This window comes from Ambystoma mexicanum, chromosome 3q, assembly GCF_040938575.1.
Source record: "Ambystoma mexicanum isolate Mex_15411 chromosome 3q, UKY_AmexF1_1, whole genome shotgun sequence".
NCBI classification, from domain to species: Eukaryota; Metazoa; Chordata; class Amphibia; order Caudata; family Ambystomatidae; genus Ambystoma; species Ambystoma mexicanum.
This window is the reverse complement of record NC_090926.1, coordinates 546,003,574-546,029,257: the sequence shown is the minus strand read 5'-3', so window position 1 is coordinate 546,029,257 and position 25,684 is coordinate 546,003,574. Positions and strand designations below refer to the sequence as shown.

The window sequence follows — 25,684 nt, the reverse complement described above, 5'->3', positions numbered from 1 at the left end:
TACTTAGAAAATAGAGTCTGGACTCCATAACAAGTCAGGAAAGGCACCATATCCCCATCTGTAAAAAAAAAGACACATTTTCCTGAAAGTGATCTGAGGCACTATAACACTGACCAAAAATAAGTGACCCAGATACTATCCTTCTGGTATAGTTTGCAAATAGCAAGTAGGGCCATATACTAATTTTAAGAAAAGCAATGGCAAAGAAGCTGATGGGCACTATATCTCGGCATCTGCGAGCTGACAGGGTACTATGTCCCTTTCACTGAGCTTCATCCAAGAAGTAGCTGGGCCCTATATCCCTAAGATTTTGTTGCGTTTAGAAAATCTGGGGGGACCAGTGCCCCCTCAACAGGAGAAGCCCCTGGACATTATTGCTTATCCCATTCTAATACATTTGCGATACACCAATCCTAAGGTGGGAGCCCCATTTATGTTTTAGAAACCATAACCATCTTGCAGGACCTTATCCAAACCTCTTCATGTTTGCTATTAAGCTAACTTTTCACCTGTGGGGGCCGCTACTGAGCTGCCACAAGATGGCTGCTTCCTTCTAATCTCCCACGATGGCCGCCCGAATCCTGCTAGTACAGCCCACTTGCAGTGGGTTGTTCCCTGCAACAACCATGGACACCATGGTCTGAATGTCCCGGGAGCAGTAACAGAAAGTTTGGAGGAGTTTCACTGTCTGGGGTCGGAGATACGTGGTGCTCCCTGTGCTGCGGCCTGAGGGAGCCTGGGTTCACCCATCTGCTGTCACCGGCGGGGCGCGGCAGCGCTTCTGTTTCTGCCTTACTGAGTGTGTGGATTAGGTGTCCCCTTGGGGAATCATTTTCTGAGGGAAAAATCGCTGCACGGGTGGACGCTGGTGGCACACTGCCACCATGGAGCACAGTGATCTGCTCTGGTGAGAGGCACCCACGGACCAGGGTGTTTGCTACTGTGCATGTACGTGGAGGCGATGTACTCTGACTGCAAAAGTACAGGCCTGAGCGGGGGTGAGTGAGGGCTTGCCCGGAGCTACGTGCTGGCGCTCAGCCTACTCCTCTTGCGTGGCGCCATACTGCAGGTCATTGTAACCCCATTCCCCTGAGCATTACTGGAGCAGCGCAATTGATGTCTGATACCAGCCTGGTGTGGGACACAATGAGAACGTGTGGAGGCAGCCAGGTGGAACATACAAGAGTGGGCCCCCCACTTTGAACCATTGTATGTATACCAGTCCTGGCAGAGTGTATGCCCCAATTGCTGGACCAGCACGGCCCTGCACCCCTTCAGGACACGGTGTGCAGTGTCTAGCACTTTTGCACAGGAGCAGATCTGGAGAGGTGGAATCTGCTGCCTGCAGACTTTCTGCGATTAGCAGTGCTGTATAACGGGATTCGTTTTCCCTAGATGGCTGGCCGAAACTTAAGGAAACGCATGAGTGGTTGCTGATACCTTGAGTGTGAGACACTGTCCACATCCAGTGCTCTCGTTTGGAAAAGAACACAGGGATCCGTGCAATTGGGTTCAATGTATTTGTACCATTGGCCTGCAATATATTCAGCGGGGAGGAAACAACACCTTTGCAAATGAAGATACAACAACATTGCAATTAAGAAGGGAATGCAACCGTGGCTGGGTCCGGTGAACCACATATGAGGAGACCAAACCCGAAGCTTTTTCACTCAGGAAGCGGCTTTTGAAAAAAACATATTTGGATCACTACTATTGAACACCTTGTGAAGCAAAAGAAACTAGCTCGTCGTAAATGAATGACATTTTTCAATTCACATCAATTTGAATTCTGTTTTTAACAACTGTGTTTGTGTGTAATGTATACGTCCTGATGAGGTGCACCAGACGGAAGCTGTATACACCGTTCTGGTAGCCCGAAACTCGAGTCGACAATACCATAGAGCCTACTCCTCCCAGAGTTGGCTTTAACTTGGGTTTTCACAGATAAATATATGGGGATTAATATGGGTCCATGAACAATTACGTTGGAACACCTACCAAGTGTCTCTATATTCCTTGGATGGAAAAAATATTGTTAATAGGCACTTTTGGAACTATTAAAACATCAAACCCATATGGATGGGATGTTCTGAGTCACAGAACAAAACTATCAGAATTGCGTTTTTTGCACAAGTATGAGTGGTTTTTTGTATGCATGGGGATGAATGAGTATGCAAGGAATGATATGTGAGATGTGAGCTTTTTCTTGTTGATGTGATAAAATGTGTGTTCTTGACAATTGATTTTATATAGATGTGTTATTAATATATGTTCTTTTGTAAAAGTTTTTTACTATTAAAAAATGATTAAACAAATCTAAAACAAATGAGTTCTGACATGCTGTCTTATGTCTAAAATATACACCCTTTAAATAGGGTTGTTGGTCTTGGAGGGGATTATGCAGCGTTTTGACGCATAAAATTATATGAATCAATTATAGGAGGTTGTGCAATTTATCCACGGATAATTGCATTTTTTGTTTGGACTTCCTGGGATATGACAACTAAGGTGGGCACGGACCAGCTGAGTCACTTGGAGGTGGTGTATACACCGCGGGTGGCTGAGTGCTGTTACTGCCCACATTGCCGGATTGTGCCATTGAGGGGCCTGCGGGTGAGACAGGAGCCCTGTGAACTGTGAGAAGTGCTGCCAACATGGAGTGTCCTACAGTCTAAACAATAACAGAGACAGATTGACTATCCCTCTCTAGAAGTCCCTTCTGTACAACAGGCTAAGTGATCAGACTCTACTTTATCATTGGGTAAATAGAACACCTATAGGGACTTAGACATTTCTCTGTGTCACAAAACTTTTATTACAAAACAGTTTTCTTTATTTGATTTTCATAAAAACATAATAAAAATCATGTAATCAAATACTTTCTAATCGTCACCACTTTCATACAACATTATTCTACATTTATGGGGTAACTTAATTTGCTTTTCTTCCATAACATAACAACTATTCAGTTATGCACAAGAGATAGGGAAAAACATCTAAGATTCCCTTGATGGTCGACATATGTTTTGGTCCTTACAACGTGTACTACACCCTCTCACGGGCTGTCACTTGATCTGGTTATTGGGCCATCTTCAGGACAAAAGCAATATATTCAAGAAGTTCAATTTCATTCCCCAGTGGTAGATTTTCTAATCTGTTGTCCATATATTATTTGTCGGGACATCTGAGCACACACACTGATCAATTTTATTTGTGAGAGTACGCTTAAAACCTTGGAAAGACAATGGGCCTCATTACGACCCTGGCGCTAAGTGGTTAATGGTGCTGTAAAAGTCTGCGGCGCCGTTAACCACTTATCGCCTTACTACGAGGTCCCTTTGCGGGACCCGACCTGAACGGGTGGTCTAGACCAGCCGTTAAAGTAGGGACCTGCAAAGGGACTCTCGAGGTAAGTACGGTACAGCGTTTGCGGTACCATACTTACCGCCTTCCCCAGTCCCATTGAGCCCTATGGGGCAAAAATGGGAATGGGGAAGGGCCAATGTTCAATGGGGAATTACCGCCCCGCCAACCTTGGAATGGGGTGGTAATTCCCCATTGAACATTGGCGGACTCGTTACGATACCGGCACCAACCATGGTGCTAATAGCGCCATGGTTTAGCTCCAGTATCGTAATGAGGGCCAATGTGCGCTGACACTCACCACCCACCCAGGCCGGGAGGTTAAATACCTAGCTCAACCAAGCTAGAAGATATGGTGAGGGGTGCGGCAGGGCAAGATGTTGGCCAATCTGGTCAGGGGAGAAAGCAGGCAGATCTATATAGTGGGAGTGTGTGACGAATCTGGACAGATGCAATACTCTGATCAGGGCATTAATGATGTCTTTCAGCAATTTTATGAATCAATATACAAAGCAAAGAATTGGAAGGATGAGGAGGGCCTACAAGCCCTATTAGCGTCCATCCCAATTTTGCTGCTCTCAGACAGTGCTAAAGGGCAGATAAATACTCCCTTCACAGAGGATGAAATCCTACAAGTTATTAGGGACCTACTGAGAAATAAATCCCTAGGCCCGGACAGGTTGACTGCCAAATTTTTTGTTGAGTCTGGGGCTCTCCTAGACCCTTATCTGCTGAAAGTGTGGGTGGAATCAGTGCAGAGGGGAAATCTTCCGGAAACGCTTAGGGAGGCTACAATCATAGTATTGTTGAAACCTGGAAAGCCCAGGGAGCAGTGCGGCTTTTACAGGCCGCTATCTCTTATACACGTGGATACTAAAATCTACACTAAAGTGATTGATAATCATCTGTTAAGCTTGATGCCTTCAATTATACACAACAATCCGACCGATATTGTTCCGTTGAGATCCACGCCCCTGAATCTTAGGCGATTATTTAAAGTTATGTCCCACATCTCACCCAAGGCCCAATTGGTCATGGTCACTTTGGATACGCAAAAAGCGTTTCAAATAGTGTCATGGTCGTTCCTGTTTGAGGAGGTACGTATTTTCAATCTGGGTGAACACCTTATTGACAGCCCCAACTGCCAGTGTACGGGTCAATGCAATACTATCTAGGCCTTTTGCAATGGCTAAAGGCACACGCCAAAGCAGCCCGCAATCACCCATGCTTTGCTTTGGCGATCGAGCTGATGGCAGACTTCATCTGACACCACAATGGGAGTTAGGGAATTCGAATAGCAGGCAAGTAGGAGATTATCTCACTGCATGCGGGTGACGTGTTATTGTATGTTAGAGATACTCATAATAATTTAGATACTATTATGGAGGATACTACTCGGGTTGGTCAGTATTCCGGATTCAACCTGAATTATCAGATGTCTGAGGAATTCCTCTTGACAGACAACACGCAGCGATCCTGGGGGGTGTTTCTTCTTCAGTGGTGTCCTGGTAGGATGACATATTTAGGTGTCACAATCTCCAAAACAGAGTGATACTGATGGCTAATAACTTCTCATCCCATGCTGCATATGTTCATTTGAAAATCGAGCTTTGGTACAAATTGCTAATGTCATTGGCTGAGCAATTGGCATTGATTAAAATGATTTTGGTGCCCAAGTTGTTGTACACATTTGTCAATGTGCCATTGTGGCCAGGGAAACAGTACTTTACAGATTTACACAGGGACCTTTCCAGTTTCCTATGGGATTCTGGGACGGTCAGAAAGGACACAGTGAGACCCTAAAACAAAGGAGGGTTCACCAACCCACGCATGGAAATATACTGGTAGGCTGCTCAGGTGCAGTTTGCCACTTATTGATATGGTTCAGAAGGGCTCGCGCCACATGCTAAACTCCAGAGGGTGGCAGTTGGGAATGTAGAAATGAAATCCCTGATATTAGACACCGGCTATAGAGATGACTGCCCTTATGAGCCTGTACAGACAACGCTATTTGCCTGCAGGGCCATTTTTGAGAGAACTACGGCAAGCAGACTGTATTGCCTCTGGCTACCGCTGTGGAACTTACCGGGCCTTTCCCCTACGTGGGATGCTTCGTTGAGATTAAATTGGTCCAGAATGGGCTATCAAGTGATAGGGGATTTGTTTCTACAGGGCCAATTTCTGACACCTCAAACCTGGCGGGCTGAGCATAGGGGTACGCCCATGGAGCAGCTTCAGTTCTATAGACTGAGGACCACTGTGCACAAATAATGGGGATGTTCCCTATTTAAACTCCTGAAACGCACTGGTAGCTCTTATATACAACTTTTATGGTTGTTGCAGGATGTTAGCTACCCTATACAAGGGAATTATGTATGGGGCCAGGCGACGGGGGACAATTCTTGAGGGAAGTGGGCGGCAGAACTGCAGATGGAGGTGACTGATGGGCATTGGAGGTCCATGTGCATATTCACCACGACTTTGTCCATGAATATGAGATTGAAACTAATCCAGTATAAAATCGTGCGTATGCTGCATTATACCCTGCGCAAGTTGGGGAAACTTTATAACGAACATGATGGTTGCTGCCCGAGATGTGGTACTGTAAATGCTGGGTATGTGCACATGTTGTGGTCCTGCTCGGAGTTGGGTCGATTCTGGGAGGATGTCTATGGTACACTGTCTGCCATAATTGAGAAACGGCTGGAGCTGTCCCCTAGAAGGGTACTATTCGGGGTGTGGAGTGAGCTCAATGAGCAGCTCTTATGGTCCTTTTTTAATATGGGATGCATGGTAGCTAAGCACTGTATATTAAGGAAATGGAAAGACTTGCATTCTCCCATCGTGAAGGACTGGCTGGGGGAATTAATATGAGCCAGGGACTGTGAAGACACGTATGTAATTATGCAGCCGATTTAATCCCGACCAAAGGACATATGAAGGGCGTTTCGGACTTTCCTCACTAATGACCACAATGACGATGGGTAAAGGTTGTACTTGAATTACAGGGTTACTATGGCAGTGATTATACTTGTGATTAATGCTGCAGTGATGTGTTTCCGATTGTGCTTGCCAAATCTAAATGACGTTTTTCTTTTTAAAGCTAGCTTTGCACCTTTACTTCATGAGTGATGTGATCTATAGATCCACAACAGCAGGGGTGTGGCACTGGGGGTGTTGATGCATTGTGAGTGTATTCCTGATACTTGAATGGTGTCACTGTGTGATGGTGCTCTTGTCTCTTTGCTTGAAATCAACTGTTGTGGTTCAACAGCAGAGAAACTGAAATATAGACAGTGCACTGTACAGTCACCTGCGTTGCCCAGCCCCAGATGGAAATGGGACTTTTCTGCACAAAATCCAAGGTAGGTTTATTCCCGGTAATGGTGGAGGCAAGGATGTTGTTCAGAATTGATGCACATTAGTGCCTATGACCCCGGGGGTGCGTGATCCAGAAAGGAAAATGCACTTTTCATTGTCATTTCCGGCATGAGCATTTCAATTCCTTCTTAAATTTCCACCACCGAAAGTACGGTGCAAAGTCAGTGAATGCCACTTTAGGCTTGTTAATGCAAATGTTCACCCTATACCCATATGCATTAATTTCTGTATGTTGGGCATTTGCTTAATAGTATAGTGCTTAACGGGTATGGAGCGTACGGCTTCTGGGCCCTTTCACTCTGAGGCAATCCCGCCCACATGCACCTACATTCTGTTAGTGATTCATGGGATCCACCCCCACAGGGATAATGATGGTGTAGATGGTGCAGGGCATCTTGCTATTATTGCAGGGCTTAGGAATAGGAGGAATCCTGCAACAAAGGTGTGCCTTCTTTTTCTTTCCCCCAACCCCTTACGCCTTTCGTCAGACGACAGGCAAAACTAGACACTCTGCCATTACTACAGAGGTGATATGGTACAGCACAGAAACCACACAACATAACAAAGCTCTACATAGAAACCGGCTATTATGAATTAGTATGTTATTGGTATGGATGCTTGGCACAGTGGGAGTGAGATTGTATGGACATTTTCTTTGTTCACTTATCAATGTACCCTTAATCTCCTACAATGTGTGTGACACCCCTTTTGGAACTCCAGTTTCTTACGAGTCTTCCCCATGTATCCTAAGCAAATTGTGACATATGTCCAGCGTCCATTATTAAGGATGGAGCTAAGGAATTAGCCCATTTCATCACCACATTGATGAATAGTTCCATCAACTCCAAACAAGTCCCTAACAATCTCAAGGAAGCTTGGGTCATGCCACTCCTTAAGAAACCCAACCTAGACCCAAACATCCCAACAAACTTTAGGCCCATTACTACCGTCCCCTTCCTCTTAAAAAGCCTGGACCTAGTTGCATATCTGCAAATTCAGAAGCATTTAGAGGAAAATAACCTATTAGTCCTCAGGCAATCTGGCTTCAGGCCTAGGCACGGGACTGAGACAGCTCTCTTAGACTTGAGGATCCAAATGGACGAGGCGAAGGACAAAGGCAAGCTAGCGATCTTCCTACTCCTAGACTTGTCAGCGGCCTTCGACCTTGTCGACCACCACATTCTAACCAGGCATCTCTCCTCAGCAGCGGCGTTCTCTCCCAATGCATCTGACTGGATCAACCCCTTTCTCTCCAACAGGACCACCAGAGTCTTCTTCCCCACAGCCTCAGCAGACCCAAGGCCCACACTCTGTGGAGTCCCCCAAGGCTCTTGTGTGTCACCCACACTCTATAACATTTTTACGAAGCTCCTATTTGATCGCCTGGACAACTTTGGTGTCATCGACACTAACTACGCAGATGTCACCTACGTCCTCACCCCCCTCACAGGTTGCTATGATCACAACTCTAAACTTCTGAATGGCATATACCTAGAAATCCAGGCCTGGATGGCCACATACAGTTTATGCCTTAATGACGATAAGATCGAGCTCCTGATTGTCGGCACCCAAGCACGCCTGAACAAACTCGACCACAGATACACATCCTTCAACATTGATGGTAACGTGATTAAGGTCCCTAAGGAAATAAAAACGCTGGGGGTCTACCTTGACTCTACACTGTCCCTCAAGAGACAAGTCAGCTCCATAGCGGCCTCCACAGCCTATACCAATAAATTAATTTATAGCTGTAAATCCTACCTATCTACCAGTAGTTGCCTAACGCTAGCCAGAACCTTAGCATTGTCAAAGATTGCCTACTGCAACACACTCTTTCTAGGCTCTTCTGAACACAACCTAAACAGGCTTCAGGTCCTGCAAAGCAACTCTTTGAGAGAAGCACATAACCTACCAAGATCCAGCCATATCTCGACTCTCAAACGAAATGTCAATTGGCTGCCGGTCCGTGACAGAATCATGCTACGCACACTGGTAATCACCAACAAGAGCCTTTCGAATTCAGCACCAAAATAATTATCCGGCAAAATCAGTAAACACCAATCCTCGCGCACTACCAGATCTGCCCTACCTCATTACCTAGCAGTACCAAGGTTCAACCTAAAATCTGCAGGAGGAGTTAGCTTCCCAGTCCAAGCAGCCAAACGTTGGAATTTCATTCCCCCGACCTATAGACTAGAATCCTCCCTACCATTGTTTAAATCAGGTATCAAAAACTGGCTGAACAATAAGCCCAGCCAATGAAGCATCCCTGTTATGACCACACTGTCCACCACCCAGAACATCCCCTCTGTGAATGACTGGCTGCACTTTTGCGTCTACCTTGGTGAAAATCCTGTATCTTGGGCCTGACATGGGCTGATGCTTTGTTGTAAATACCTCTTGTGAGAATGACCTACCTGTAACCATTGGTCACCGGTTTACTACAGTATCATATTGTTTTCATCCATGTATGTAACCCTAAAGTCTTACCAGCGCCCAGTTACCTCAGGGTTCGGTGCGCAATATAAATAATAAACAAATAAAAAATACAAAATTCCTCATCTAATGTATTTAGCAATAGGCGAATAGATTATTTTAGTTGAAACTTGTTTTGTTAACCTATCTAGCAATTCGTTTTTACTTCCTGTGGTGTTGTTTCCTTCCTTGTTCAGTCTTTATCTCATGTTTATCACACTGCTTACCTTATTACTGGCTGGCTTACTTATTTTCAACGAGCACTAACTGTGTATACCGTTCCGCCTCTTTGTCCTGTTGCTATATCTTCTATTTAATGCTAGATGTTCTTTTTACTCTGAGGCGTGTATTTAGTCACTCACTTGCTTTCAGAGCCCACTTGTTTTTATAGTACAATCATTATTTGATCTAATGGCTCCACAGCACAGGGGACCAACTTGCAAATTGCATTTTGCATTGTAATTCTGTTTTGGGTGCCACAGGTGTGAGAAATCAGTTCAGGGTTAAAGCAAAACAAGCCGTCCCTGTTAAAATTGGGAGAGGAGGTTCGAGCATATAGGGACTGAGCCCTATAAAAGGAAGGGTATTTGACAGTAAGATGTGGGAGTCTACAGACAGCAGTGCTGTGGCCAAGGAACATTTGTAGATGCAGGAGAAGCTGAAACTGAGAGGCTGGCGGAGAGGGAGCTGCAGGAGAAGAAAAAGGTGGCTTGTTGGAGAGGCAACGAGATGGCTTGGCATAGATGAGAGGTGGTGACTTGGCAAGAACAAGGTTAGAACTGGAAACACCACCCCCCAGCCCAGTTAAACAGCCAAAGTCTGTCAGGAAGCCACTTCACAGGGGTCACACAGATCTGGACCGCATCCATGGGCAAACCACGGTACATGACTCTACAGAGTAACTGAAGAACAGTAATCATGTTATCAGACCCTTAGCGAAAATGTACAAAAAACATTGACACCTCAGACTGCGAGTGAGTGAAAGACTTGCAAGAATTGTCTTGTAGCCTGGATTGTTCAGACTGTTCAAAGCCCATGAACTTTCTTTGGGTTTGTTTTGTGGGAACATCAATAGAAGAGCCTACTTTTGGTTTCCTTGTGTTGAAATACATTCTTTTATTTTGCTTGCCCTGGTTCTGGTTTTTGGGGAAGAAGAACAATGCTGAATCCATCCAACAATCCCTCTCCTCTTTTGTTTGGTATTTCTAGAAACACTAATTCAAAAGCCTGTCCCTGGAATTCTCCTAAATTCTTCCCTAGACAAAAAGGAAGGGAGAGGGGAAAACAGTGTAGGTGGAGCGGGCAGTTTCAGCATTGATAAGTCACCTCAGATAACCCATTGTTTTACCTTGTTTGAAAGAACATTGACAAGAAACCTCCTTTAAATCTGTGTGTTGATCCTGCTCAGCTATGTGATACTTCTGATTTGCATAACTATTGCCATTTGTGTCTGAGGTCCTGAGGGTTCTCTTTTGAGTTTTACATACATCACCAAACAGTTTTTGGGCCTTTCATATTGTGGCTTGGGATTCTTAAGGGTTGTAGTTGTCAAGATGGCCAACTATCTCCTAAGTGGTGGGAAGGATGGCAATTGAACATCTGAGAGAAAGCTATGGCGATATATCTTTTAGAAAAAGGACAGTTATTCGAGACGGTTAGACCTGCATCTTTGTTTGGGAGATGGGTTTTCTACTGTTTGGCCAATTGCTTTTCAACCTGTTTCTGAGTGATGTGGTGGGTTGTGTGAGAAACCAAACAGTGTCTCACCCGCTGGTCCTCAGGGACTTGTCATCCAGGTGGCCAGGACACCGCCATCACTTTTGGACTATGTCACAAGTCTAGGCAGAGAGTACAGGGAAGAGGCTATCTCTCACTGTATGCAAGTAGATTAAGGGATATTCCGGAGACAATGCTAGAATATAACGGACTAAAGGTACATACCAAGCTATTAGTTGAAACAGGTATTCACAGGAACTGCATGAGCTGGCTGTAAACAAAGAGACAGAGAAAAGGCAAAGACAAGCAAGTAAGTTGGGCAACTTGGATTGATCAGAAATAAGGGTGTACTGGAATATGATAAGGGGTCTCCAGGGATTAAGGAAAGCCCTTTGGATAGGTTCCACCAGATTACTCTTAACAACAGTCATACAGCAACGTCATGACTTAGGCGTGCCGAGGAAACTGTTGTACTCAGTGCAAGGGTAAAACTGAAAGACCATATACTGAGGCAGGTATGACTTCAACGGACTAGGTGAAGGCATCAGAAGTCTTCCCTTATCTGATCTGAACGGAGACCAACCCAGGGTCACACTGTAAAACGGATTCAAGAAGACACACCACAGTGGACCAAGATGAATACAAGTAGAAAGCAGTGTTGAAAGAAATAACCAGGTACAGGACAGGATAGGTTATCAGAAGTTGGAACAGGCAGGAAGCAAGGCAAGGAGCCCAGAGGAACAGGGCAGAGGAGTGTGGCAAGACTGCCAGGCAGGGAAGCCCAGAGGAGAAGGGCAGAAGGCAGCGAAGTGTGGCAAAGTGGTCAGACGGAAGCCCAGAGGAACAGGGCTGAAGGTAGCGGAGTGCGGCAGAGCCGTCAGGCGGGAGCCCAGAGGAGCAGGGCAGAAGGTACAGGTGGGAGCCCAGAGGAGCAGGGCGGAAAGCAGCGGAATGCGGCAGAGCCATCAGGCGGGAGCCCAAGAGGGGCAGGGCGGAAGGTAGCGGAGTGCGGCAGAGCCATCAGGGGGGAGCCCAGAGGAGCAGGGCGGAAGGCAGCGGAGTGCGGCAGAGCCATCAGGTAGGAGCCCAGCAAAGCAGGGCAGAAGGCAGCGGAGTCCGGCACAGCCATTAGGCGGGAGCCCAGAGGAGCAGGGCGGAAGGCAGCGGAGTGCCACAGAGCCACCAGGTGGGAGCCCAGAGGAGTAGGGCAGAAGGCTGCAGCAGACTGGAGAGGGAGCTGCAAGCATCAACAGCAACAGGAATCAAAAGGCCAAAAGAGGATTTCCAGGAAAGGTCAAAAACTGGTAACAGGAGCACCAGCACGAACTCCCAGAGAAAGCAGTTGACTGACAACTGCTTCTGTTCAAAGTGAGCTTATAAAGGCCCTCCCAGTCAGCGGGCCAGCAGGGTGGAGCTTATTGCAGACTCTGGCAGCTGTGTTCAATTAAGCCCAGCCCTGGCTTCAGTAGCCTGCAGCAGTAGCAGCAGTGGTTTCTAATAAAGTGCTCTCCAGCTCTCTGCAGCCTAGCCTGCAGTAGCTTGGAACCGGTGAATGCAATCAGGCCCTCTGCAGCTCTTAGTAGCTTGCTGCAGACAAATGTATTTAGTATGCCTCCTCCAGCCCTCTGCTTTTTGGACAGCATACATGTCCCAGAATGCATCTGCTGGTTTAACCCAAAAGCCGGAATGGAACATGCAATTAGATTAGTCCAAAACTGCAGCGGTAAAACAAGGAAATAAAGGAAGAGGCGCATGTAGCAGTGCTGGGTGGCAGGCAAGTAGGATCATGACAGACTAGTTCCTGGGTGTGGACCAGTGCGGGAGGATCACCTGGGTGAGGGCTCTTCGGGGAGTGGGCTTGAGATAGCTGATGGTGAGATGTGGTATTCCCCCCTTCTTTTATTCATCTACCCCATCCTATTTTTTAGGATACTCCAAGATTCCAACTTCCCCCCTTTTTACACAAACACTGGGCAGAGGAAGAGGATGACTGAGAGTAACAAGACTAACTCTCATCCATCAGACTGGACATGTACCATTAATCGGGTCCGGTAAAGTCAGGCACTTGACTTCAAGTGCATACACCTGATACCAGTTGGCTCTCCTCACATGGATAAAAAGCAAAGCATAAAACACACTATGAGCAAGTGGAACATGAGTATGAGCAGAACTTCCGGGACAAAGGCAAACCTACTGGAGTAGAGCGACAGACTAAGGGACGAGAGCTGCGCGTCGACAACCACAAGAGTTCTCTACTGGGGGTTGTTACCTCCGACAGGCCACAAAAGACACGTAGAGAAGGCCAGATCCCACAAGTGAAGACTGCATTGTGTTTCAAGGATGCCAGCAACCCTCCTGGGTGGGCAGAGTTGGACAGGCGAGGCCAAGCTTGTGGTACTAACCTTGACTCGTGAATTAGAAATCGAAAACCCCCAGGAAAAGACACACACAGCCAGTGAGTTGGAAAGTGATCTGAGAGACAGGTGTGTATTAATGTTTTAAATAGAAACATTATATTGCAATTCAAGGCTGCACGCATGTGGATGAGACGCGAAGAAAGGCAGACCTGTGACGTAAGGACAGCTGTGAAATCAGCTACACTAAGTAACAGAGTGGTCCGGTGAAAGGAAGTAGTCCACTCAAAAGTCTATGGGAAAGGTACTTTGTTTAAAGTGAGAGAGCGAATGAACAGAAAAGTAAAATAAAGAAGATTAATTCCCAGAGAAGGGAAGAGTGAAAGCAAAACAGTGAACGTTGAGTCGAAGTGGTCCTGCAGTGGTCTAAAAGGTAAACCACGCACACACTAAAGTCTTCGACATCCAAAAGTGGTCAGAGCCCGAGTGTGTCATCCTGCCTACAAGGATTGCCTTAGTCTTTGAGGCCTAACGTGGGGAGGAGAGCTGGTTCAGCCACATTATCATTTGAACACTGATTTTTCCTTTTGCATACATTTCTCCTTTTTACAGTTTTTGTACAAGAGATAGGGCAGGCATTAGGCTTTGTTAGAATAGGCCATTTTCTTTTGACAGACTCCACTAGGACTGTGTTATTTATTATTTGATGGTCGAGACTACTCCCATCTTATTTATAGGGCAGAATAGGAGTTTTCTCCAACCTCAACAATTTCAATAAAGGTTTTACAAATGGTATACATTGCGTCAGTGTCAAACTTATGATACCATGCCTTTAGTAAGGTTGGCTCCGGAGGGAAGTGTAGAGGCCTCAATAATGGGTGAGATCAGTATGCCAATTCTGCTTTTTGTAAGGCAAAAAAGTGTTCTTTGCATATGAGAACAAACATATAATTAGGTTATTGAGGTGCTTCAAGAACTATTGTGTTCATAAGGGGCTTATCATGAACATCATACAGTCTAATTAGATTGAAATGAGGTCTTCTAAACTTCTGAAGAATGCTGCCTTGATTGAGAGTGGATGCGGTCCCTGTGGGTGATTACCTGGGCATTTACCTTGACACCCGAAGCTCATGGGAAAAAGCACCCTTTTGATTATTTTGACGGGTGCATCGTTAAATGTAGTCTTGCCTATTATCATAACTGATCTGGGTTTATAAGAGCAAGGCAGTGGCTGGAGGTGAATATGGTAGTGAGTTATGTGGATGTGCCTCTTCCTTGGTCATAAAAGGGGAACATGTTTTTAAAGTTCCTTCCCCGGGTTCCAGCAAGCACCTCCTCGCGCCGGGCAAGAGAGGAACTGGGGGTTTGGCCAAATAATGCAGTAGTGGTCCTAAAACCCTAACTGTTGTGATTACTGTAATCGTTTAGAATTTGGACAACACCCTTGCTCTTAGCCTACAAGTAAAATCTGGAGGAATTGAGACAGTAAAGAAGTGTAGGGTAATTTGTCTCTTTCACCTTCTTTCTGTCATGATTCCTTTTACTCCATGTCTTTCTATTTTATTATTGCTTACAATTTGTGTTATTCTTTCATTAACCCTCTTTCTTCCCTTTTCTTCATAATGTTACTGTATCTTTCACAAACCATGTCTTCCTTCCTTCCTTCCTTCCTTCCTTCCTTCCTTCCTTCCTTCCTTCCTTCCTTCCTTCCTTCCTTCCTTCCTTCCTTCCTTCCTTCCTTCCTTCCTTCCTTCCTTCCTTCCTTCCTTCCTTCCTTCCTTCCTTCCTTCCTTCCTTCCTTCCTTCCTTCCTTCCTTCCTTCCTTCCTTCCTTCCTTCCTTCCTTCTTCCTCTGCCGTTGCATTTTCCTGGTCTGTCCCTTTCACACCTTTTCTAATTCTCAATCCTTTCCTTCCCTTTTTTCTACCTTTCTGTCATGCTTTCTTCCTCTGCCTCTCTTTATCGTATTACTTCTTCTTTGTTTTATTATTTCTATGTATGCCTCTGCTTCCTCTGCCTCTTTTGCTTTTCCCAAACTAGCCTGATCCAGCACTCGTCATCTGTGGCATTAGGCAATCCCCAGCTGTTTATGACATTCTGGTTTCAGATGCGCCACACTGCGGCAGAGGTGGAAGGAGACCATAAAGTACTATTTAAATGTTCGCTCACTCAAAAATGTTAAATGCCCAGGGGTGAAGGGGTCTTGAGACCACCAGCATTTGAAAAAGACAAATGTAAATATTTCCAAAGTCCGGGTTCACAATCCAAACCTCAGAGCAAAGTGTACAATTAAGGTTATTAAATAGAAAAATAGGTATATTCAAAGCTGATATGGTACCTGCCATGCTATAAGATCCTTCAGCTTGTTCAAGTTGTCGTGGTCGTCTGGATTTTCCTTTGCATAGACATCTGTAAAGAAAGCCTAGGGGGACATGAAGCGTGATGATTTAGTTTCCACTCAAAATGTTCTAACAAAGCTTACTCTGCTTAACAGAATTACAAAAAGAACTGTTCACATAATAAATCAATGCAAAATTGCCTTCTTATCCGTGGATACGTTTTACTTGCAATTAATATCATTAACAGCATGCATTCCTAAAAAATAAACTACTTACTAGTAATGATCTTCCTTCGGATTCTCATCTCACAAATTTCTCATCTGGATATCCTCCAGAGTAACTGTCAGAAAATCTCGACAGGGGCGTAGTGCAGCGCCAAGGCACCTTCCTCAGCTCTCGTGTTACTCGACTCCGGACACAATGTCGGTATCCACACATATAGTAGGCCCTACACCCTCTTACCTGAGGTCCTTTTTTCTGTTCTCTCAGCACTATGTATTGGAATGATCATGGAAAGGATAATGTTTTGGCAGCACCACCATGACAATCCCCAGTCCTTCAGGTTATAAATGCTGCAGAGACTGCAGTTCCAAGATGTCCATCACCGATCTACACAATATCTGTGTGTAGTGTTAGGGGAAAGACCCCGACATGGAGCAACGCTGCTTGTGTTAGACCATGAACATTATGGCTTTTTTGGAATGTCCAGCGAGTTGGCGCTAGGATAGCTCACTCTGTCCCAAAGTCTTCGGAGGCCAACACAAAGGCCGACCCTAGAGAGAGAAGAAGGATGAGAGAGAGGGTAAGTGCCACACAAAGTCAAAGAGTAGATTCCACTATGGTAGTGAGTCCAATCACTCCTCCTTTTCCTCTGTTCTCAAGAAAAATGAAGGAAGGCATAGATGGGATGACAGTGACTCTGCGACCGAGTGGGGTAATTTGTATCCATCCAAGGGGGCAACTCGAGAAGAGTGAGAGAAATTTGAGCAGCAAAAGCTTGACCTTTTTGACAAGGCGTGACCAGTACCTCTTTAGCATCAAAATCATCAGAGGTGCTGCCACCTACTGCGCATGATGGAGCCATTAAGAAGGTATTAGAGTCGGGTTGCATGCCCTATAAATCATCCCCTTCCAGTCAGTAAACTTTGGTGCATCGAGTTCGACCAATGCCGCGATAGGCGCCAGTGCGCTGACATCGACCAATGCCATCATGGCTTAGAACCCGACTGCTCTGCAGACCCTGAGCTACGTCCCGGAGTTGAGGAAAGAGTACCTTCAGGCACTGAGATCAATTTTCTACGACAATAGGGACTCAGACCTTTTGGGATTTCAGATGCTTTCCGGAACAGGGCTCAAAATCATACCAGACGTTTTGACAGACCAACTGGGGCTTGTGAAGCTAGCCTTAGGGCTCCATGATGCAACCAACCTTAATATGCCCCTTGACATCGGGATGCAGCAGGTTGTGCCTTACACGCACTCGAACACACGATTTCAGGGAAATTGTCAAAAAGTTGGTACCAGCCCTAGGCCAATGTGCCCCTTCAAAACCGTTGGTACAGTAAGATTTAACAAACATCGTATACAGAGCTCCTCAGTCAGAACCAGCCAGTCCATTTAATGCAGGCATTGCAGACCTGCTTATGGCATTTACAAGGAGTTACCAAAAAGTATAGGCCAGCATGGTGCTATTGAGCTTTCCTTTCTGGCCCAACTAAGTCCGCCTGTCAACTCAAGATCATCGTTGTTGTCCCTTCCGATGGATATAGAGGTGAAGAAGGCTGATGCCATAGCTAAGAAGGTTTTTGCATCAGAAAGCGTGGTACTGAAGGCACAGAATTACTTGTGTGCTCTTGCTGAGTTTCATGTGAAATACAGTGTCCGAGGCGTCTTCACATCTATGCAAAGGGAAAAAACAGGAATGACATCCTGGGCATATTAATGATGGAAAGGAGGCAGACTGTCAGGTGGATTGAATTGAGCGATCCAAAGCAAGGTCTATTGTTCTCCAAAGAGCCTCATTGATCATCAGTGGTGCAGTCAAAGCTTTAGGACATGCCATTCAATGAAGGACACCACTTTGACCCCAAAGCTGACAAGTCCCTGAAAAGTTTGAAAGACTCATTGGTAACGGTCAAGATCTTAGGGTTGGCAGCCCAACAACCTACCCCATGTTCATCTATTGCCTTCAGGTCTAGGACGAGGGGTTTCAGCCACTACACACCCTTATGTTAGAAAGTCGCAGTTGCCCCAACCCAAACATATGCAGAAGTGATTCTCACATCCCGACAGGATGGCATTGGGAATACAGACAGTGTCAGCCCTTGTCACAAGCAGTGTTACCCACAAAGCCTCTTTTCAGTCTTCCCTCACATTACTCCCATTGGAGGGAGGGTCTCCAAGCACAATTGGCTTTGGTTAAGGGAGCATATGTACTGGATGCCCCTTATATATCGGGCACACCTTGAACCACCTCTAAATACATATAATAATGTGTATAGCAGAATATCAGCAGCGGTTTGGCCATTGCAAAACTGTATAGCAGGTTGCTACAAAGACCCTCTGATTGGTTGGCATTCTCTCCCAACTTTGGACTTTCAGCTAGTTAGCAAAACATAAGAAAAACAAAATTCAGGTGCAGAGAGCAACATCAGACTACTACCCACTTGCCCAATTAGTCATCATCTCTCATTAGTCAGGCCCTAATCCAAGGGTTTCTTCTTTATAGTTGACCATGCAGTCTGTTCTCAGTTCTGGGATGATCAAGCCACTGTAGGTACAGAATTATCTTTGTCTGGAGGTTATTGAATAGCCCTGGTTTTAAAATTCTGAATCATATGCGAGGAGACCGCAATTTTATCCATTTCGTCCTTCTATTTATTGCTATTTGATATAATTAAGCTGGATGTAATTTCTCCTCTTGGCCTCTGACGACTTGCTCACACCACCTTGCATAGGCTTTTTGCATCTTTGATTGTCCAATACTTGGATCTTGTAGGTGTTTTCTTCTTTGCTTAATCTAAGAGAAATATGTCTTATGCACATGGCTTATCCTTTTCATTCATCCATGATCCCATGCCAATAGACTCCTCTGTGTTCCTCACACAAAACAGTTTTTCCAGCACCTTCTGACTCTGCAGACCTGGTCTGTCTCTGAGGCAGCTTGATTGGTTTTAACACAAGTCCGGTGTCCATCTTTTTCTAATGGTCGCCTTAATAACGTTATGTTTTCTGCTGCAGCAAGATTCTACATGCCTCAACTACCTTGCATTTCTGCGTGTATACATTCATTTTATCTCTCCTCACTTATTTCTTTAGTGCATAAGATTTCTTAGTCTTTAACTACATGTTTCTCTTATTACTTCAGTTATATCTTTATTCTTAAAGTATTTGCATATCGTTTCAGTGCGTCTTTGTATCTTTCCCTCATGATGTCACTTTGCCTTTGTCCAATTTCACTTATAGCTCTTTGATGTCCGATGGTGTGTGCAGACATCCTTACACCCTTTCAATGCTTGTGTACATTCCATACAATTGTCTGGGTGCATAATATCTCTCATAAACTAAATGTGGTATTGGCATAATACCTGGTGTCCCACATATGGCTCTTCTCCTGCTGTACCTATATGATGGAGCTCAGGGGGCAGGAGCTATGGATGGCATGTTCACCTGCTCCTCTACAAATGCATTTCTACGCAAATTAAATTATATCTAAGTGATGGCAATCCAGTGCCCTGGACTTGGGGGTTTATGTAGCCGGCCTTTGTCAGGCAAGCACAGCTTAAAAAAAGCATACAGCCCAACAAGGACGCATGTATGTAATGCCTGAATCATTATGCGAGGAGCATCATGCAATTACACTAAACTCAAGATCTCAACATGATGTAGTCAGGTGGGGCAATTGGTTGTGACAAATTACTATATGGAGAAGGCTTGGACATGCAATGATCTGGATGATATAGTATACAAACCACTAAAAAGGGGGAACAGAGTACACATAAAATTATGAAAAAGGGACATAGCCACCATCTTCTGTGTATGCCATGGAGGATTTCATGAGCCTTAGCTACGGTTTGTTCAATCAATATTCACACACTAGCAATGATATTGGCTGTCAGAGGATTATTGTGGAAGATCTCATACAAGCCCTCTATTGTTTGCTTTCAAACCCAAACTCCTTCTGGCTTTGCTAGGATATTTATCAACCTCTGCTACATCGAGATGTTAATAAATCAAGGAAACGCCAGATGTTTGTTTGCATTGCTCCGGTTATGTAACCATTGGTCTGGGAGGGAGAAAAGCCAATCTGTGTTCTTTTGTATTTTGGGACCATTCCCGGTAACAACAGACTGGGATTGAATCAAGGCAAACCTTTGTGTTCGCACAGTTTCCAGCTGTGTGTTTGCCAATTTCGTAGGCCAAAAGACCCATCAGGTTTGGTGGCTGAATACACACAGCACCTTTCACTATGTTTAATAAAATGTCACATATTAATTAATCTGCCATGAAGGTTGCACAGCAAAAGGTGTGGTTTTTGAAATCCAGAAAAATATTTGTCCACATCGCTTGTTTTGAACGGAAAATGCTTTTGAAATCGTGGGTAAAATAAATGACTTACATGTCTGACTCAGAAAGGCCACATAATTTAAATCATGCATTTGTAAATGTTTGTACAGCCTTCTCAGCAAACCAATGCCTTTTCAAAACAGATTTCTGCTGTTATTGGTTGTATTTCAATCAGTGTTTGCTTCAGTGACTCTGATGAGAATTCCTTCACTAAACTAATGGTCTTGATCACTCTCTATATGTGTGGAAATTACAGCTACATGAACTCTTCCCCGCCCACTTAATTCAACCACAATATTATCTATGTGGCTATGTGGCTGATTTCCTGCCTATGCTAAAGGTTTGTTGTAAGTGGGTAGGATCTTCCTTTCTGAAGCAAGTATATTTCAAATGATTGAATGTTTAATTTGAATTGCATATAACTTCTTTCTTCAGTTTAACAGACTCTTTTACATTTTACATTGGTAGCTCAACATGACTTTGATTCAAAGTAAACAGGGTCTTATTACAAGAGCCTGAAGAAAACAAAACAGTTTGAACAAACCTTGCTTGGACTGTGTTACTCACTTGAACACAATAATAGCCTTAGCTCATGATCAGGGTTTATGACAAAAATTCCTAGAACAATTCAACATGTTAAATATCTCTGTGCATTGTGTGCTTCCATAGATATTTATTTTTCCTATTTATCTTAATATATTTGACAGCATTATTTGCAATTGAATGCATATTGCTTTTGTAAAATTAAGAATAATTAAATGGAATCCAAGGCTCATGCCAACATAGAATCACCCAGGCCATAATGTCGTCATGACACACTATTGGTTAATGTGATATAATGCAATATTTCAGCCATTGTGAGTCTAGTCATAAAGTAGATGTTTTCACACAAGCAAAATGAACACAGATAATGTATTATATTAATTGGGCATAGTGTTAAACCCCTGCCGTATGTTATCATGAAATGCATAGGCAGACATATGTGTAATGTGAAAGGGTTAGGTTGTTTTTGCGTTAGCTGTTGCCTATGCTGCTGTTGCTTGCACTCCAGTGGCTGGATTGTCTAACCCCCTCACAGTGGTACAGCCCTTGGTAAGCAGACTCCATTGTCATCTCCTGATATAATGGGTTGGGTAGGGGAGGCAGACATTGTGTGGATACTTTGTGTACTTCCTACAGCGGTTGCATGTTGGGGTGGGCAGCTCCCCCTAAACTGCAGCATATCATGGTCGTCCCCCAACAACTGGATCCCTAAATGTGACATCACACAGAAATGTATTGTTTTAATTGCCATAATCGAGTATTGGTAAGTGCAATAAAACGACTTACAGTGTCTCAAGCATTAAACATAAAGTGCACAACTTATTGAGACAAAACCCTTGCACTTCTGTCTTCTTGATAATTTACCTTTTCGTATTTAGCAAATCCTCCCATCACAGCTGGGTCAACTATTCCATTGAGAAGCATGGAGAGAGGGTTTATTGGCAGATTGTCATCACCCTGGTATTGGTTAACGAGCATCAGAATCTTCTCATTGGTAGTTGACATTGTTTCAATGGCATTTTCTAGAGGACTGATTGTTGTCTATGAAAAATAAGAAAACAACACATTATTTGTTTCCAATCACACACTGTAAAATACATATTTGCTCCTTTACATGTTACATGCAGGAGAAAGATAAGACCACACAGCTCTGAAGTATTATACTTAAGCTACCTTTGGTAGCCCTGCACAAATATGTTACCCCTCTTTGTCCCCCATGTGCAAACTCTCGGGAAAGGGTTCTATTGCTCCTCAGTTGCACATTGAAGAATCGCACACAGGCATACAAACATTTAGGCAGTAAAGAGATGATAATGTTCCTAATTACCATTAGTTTTCACAAGTTTATTCTATTCTGTGTTGCGATTCACTCATTCCAACTCACTTTATTTCAGGGGTATGATGTTTAAAGAAGTGGTATAAATATTCACTAGCAAAATACAAAAGAACAATAGGAAATTCACAATGTACATCAGCATCTGTTGTTCAGAATTTCGTTATTTACTCCGCTTTTTTAAAGTTGCGATAATTTTAATGTGGTTTATTTTGTAGCAAATTATCTTGACCAGGCATTGGCGAATAAGTGCAAAAACTATAAAAGTTGGAGGCCCGGAGTTATGATACACAAGCACTTTATTACCTGTTAGAAATGTATGAGTCTGTTAAATTACATGTCAACATTAGAGCCATAATAATGTGGATTGACTCGAGCACCATGATTTTTTAAACACATCTAAGGTTTCAATAATGATTTTTGTATTGTATCTTTTGTATTGGTTTTTAATGAATTATGCTTTTTGATCCATTGTATATTTTCATGTTTCATTAAAATGTGTGATCATGCCAAACGACTGTATTGTCAAATAAAATCTTATTGAATTATTTACTTAGCTGGGATGTTGTAAAGAAGCGGCAAGTCCATCACTGCTGGGAGAGCTTTAGCCTTAAAAGCATAATGCCTCTTCCTACATTCATGATTTTGGGCATTTACTTGAAGTGTATTTTGGATTGTGGCACCATTTCATAGTAGATATTTTCAGTACTTAAAGATGGCATTTATTACAAAAGAGGTAAGGTTAGATCCTTTGTTTAGAACCTATGTTTTTCATTACTGGGCATGTGCTGTTTTACCAGGTGACTAACCATGGACTATTGTACGGGTGTATGTTATTGACTGGCCGTAGTAGTGGTAGAGACAGTAATCCTTCATACTTTATAACAAACCTCCCATCACACTTCAACACAACTGCTCATGGACATTGATAAGCCAAGTATCCCTATTGGACACCTGGTGCACCATTTGCTAGCTTGACATAACCCTGCAAGAGTAGAACAAAAGTACTGGACAAAATTGTAAATCCAGAAAAACAAACTTAATATTACAAATCCTGTAAAAAAAAATACTGTCAATCAAAACCAAATATACACAAATCAATGTCCATTAAAACATGATCCATCCCTCCCTCTGTCAGGTGCACTGGGAAACTAGGGCCAGCAGACCTGCCTTGTGGCTCAAACACTTTGCAACCAAACCCACTCCCAACCAACCGTTTACACTTCCACTTAGGAATGCAAGACTTCGATCCAGATTGCCTTTCATTTCCTGTGCCCAACGGCAACACACTAGCACCCCGTGTGCCTCTACTCAGACCTCACCTAAACCATCCACGACCGCACCCACGAAAGAATTTAAAGGAGCACTTATTAATGCTAGATACCTTACTGCTCATGCCCTTGATATCTCTGACCTCATTACCTCCCAGAACCTCGATTTTATTGCTATCACAGAAACATGGCTACATGCTGCTTCTGGCCCGCTCCTGTCCCTCGCTATTCCTGATGGACACTCTATCCTCAGAAATTACCGCTTATCCAACCTGTCCAAAGATGGCGGCGTTGCTTTCATACATAGGGATAATATCAACATGAGACCGATCCCCAACACTCATTGCAGCTCAGCTGAATCACTATCAGTGAAACTTTCACTCTCACCCACCAATACAGCGTCACTACACCTCATTTACAGACCACCTGGTCCCCTCTCCTCCTTCGCAGAAGATATTACGTCTATCCTATCCAATAACACTAAACCTAATTCACAAGTGTTGCTGCTAGGGGACTTGAATCTTGGACTGTCTGACCCTAAGTATCTCATGGCCACAGAAGTTGCAAGTAGTGTGTCAAACCTAGGCTTTCAACAATGCAACCTCAAACCTACACACAACAAAGGCAGAACGCTCAACTGGATCGTAGATTTGAATTGCAATACTACGATAAGTTCCAACTCAGTCTGTGCTTGGTCCGACCACCACGTCATTATCTTCCATCTACCAACAACCATTCCTTGCACCAAACCTACAATAGCCCCCTCTATCCCCACCAGGATAAAAAGGATATCACCAGGGACAAGGTACTCCCGCTTATCCTACTTATTCTGAACAACTGTGCCACATCCTATAATGACCCTACGGTCTTAGTGGACACTTTCAACCAAACATTGCTCAAAGCTATTGACACCATAGCCCCCGCTTAAACTTAGGAAAGCTAAACAACAAGCTCACCTGAATTCGTGGTTCACTCCACAACTCAGAGCTTTGCGTAAAGAAAAACGCAAGGCGGAATCACTCTGGAAAAGTCTCCACTGTGCTTCTAACAAAGACAACCTCTTCATCGCATCTCTAAACTACAAGGAAGCGATCAAACAGGCTAAAAAAGAAACTTATAATCTGCGTATCTCGCAAGCTGAATCCAACACGAAGGAGCTATTCAAAATTCTTAAAGAATTAGAATCCCCTTCGCCCATACCAGATACCTGTAACAAAGACTGCTCCTGGTGCAATAGCATCCAAAATGCTCTCCTCTCCAAAATAACCACCTTACAAGCCAAAATCAATGCCAAACAAAACTCTCTCCTCTCTAAATCTCTTCCACCTCAAAACGCTACCACTTTCACCCAGCTCCCCTTTAGCTTCCTTCCTCTTACTATCCCTGAGGTTGAAAAAATTATCAGCAACCTTAAACCCTCCAACTGCCAAGGGGACTCATGCCCAGCACTTATCATTAAGGAATCTGCCCATGACCCCACTCCCTTCATTACCACCTTCATCAATTCCTCATTTCACTCTGGAATTGTCCCCAACAACCTGAAGGACGCTTGGGTCATCCTTCTGCTGAAAAAACCAACACTTGATCCGTCCATACCTACCAATTGCAGACCGATCACCACGGTCCCGTTCCTCCTAAAAATCTTAGATAGAGCGGCCTACCTCCAGATACAGAAGTATTTGGAGACCAACCACCTACTCAGCACAAGACAATCTGGCTTCAGACCCAGGCATGGGACAGAAACAGCCTTATTACACCTGAAAACTCAAATAGAGGACTTAAAAGATAATGGCAAACTAGCCCTACTATTACTCCTGGACCTCTCTGCAGCATTCGATTTGGTCAATCACCAAATCCTATGCCACCATCTTAAATCTGCTGCCCACTTTTCGGAAAATGCCACTAACTTCATCAGATCCTTCCTGGACAATAGACACATGAGAGTATTCTCACCTACCGCATCTGCTGACCCATCTCCGGTCCCCTGCGGAGTTCCTCAAGGGTCTTGTGTATCTCCTACGTTCTACAATGTATTTACCAAACCATTGTTCGATGTGCTTGACTATCTGGGTGTTACCTACACCAACTACGCAGATGACACCCAGATACTCATTCCCATCACTGGTGACTACATTGCGGACGCCAAAGCTCTGAACGACGTATACCAAGTCGTCCAAGCATGGATGGCACATCACGAGCTCTGTCTCAATGATGACAAGACAGAGCTCCTCATCCTTGGCACCCAACAAAGACTTAGCAAGCTTGACCCGTCCTTCAGCACCTTCAACATTAATGGTAACTCCATCAAAGTGGCTAAAGAGACCAAAACTCTAGGTATCTACCT

The 25,684-nt window shown here is 44.2% G+C and overlaps 1 protein-coding gene across 2 annotated transcripts in view; it reads right to left on the bottom strand.

The window, feature by feature from the left end:
- Positions 1-25,684, bottom strand: part of DOCK2 (dedicator of cytokinesis 2) — a 2,833,934-nt gene that overhangs the window by 163,320 nt on the left and 2,644,930 nt on the right. For both annotated transcript variants that reach the window (XM_069654309.1, XM_069654310.1), the window contains exons 45-46: positions 21,601-21,777; positions 15,627-15,710 (exon numbers count right to left, since the gene is read on the bottom strand). In XM_069654309.1, coding sequence (XP_069510410.1) covers positions 15,627-15,710; positions 21,601-21,777 — 261 coding nt within the window. The remainder of the gene's footprint in view (positions 1-15,626; positions 15,711-21,600; positions 21,778-25,684) is intronic.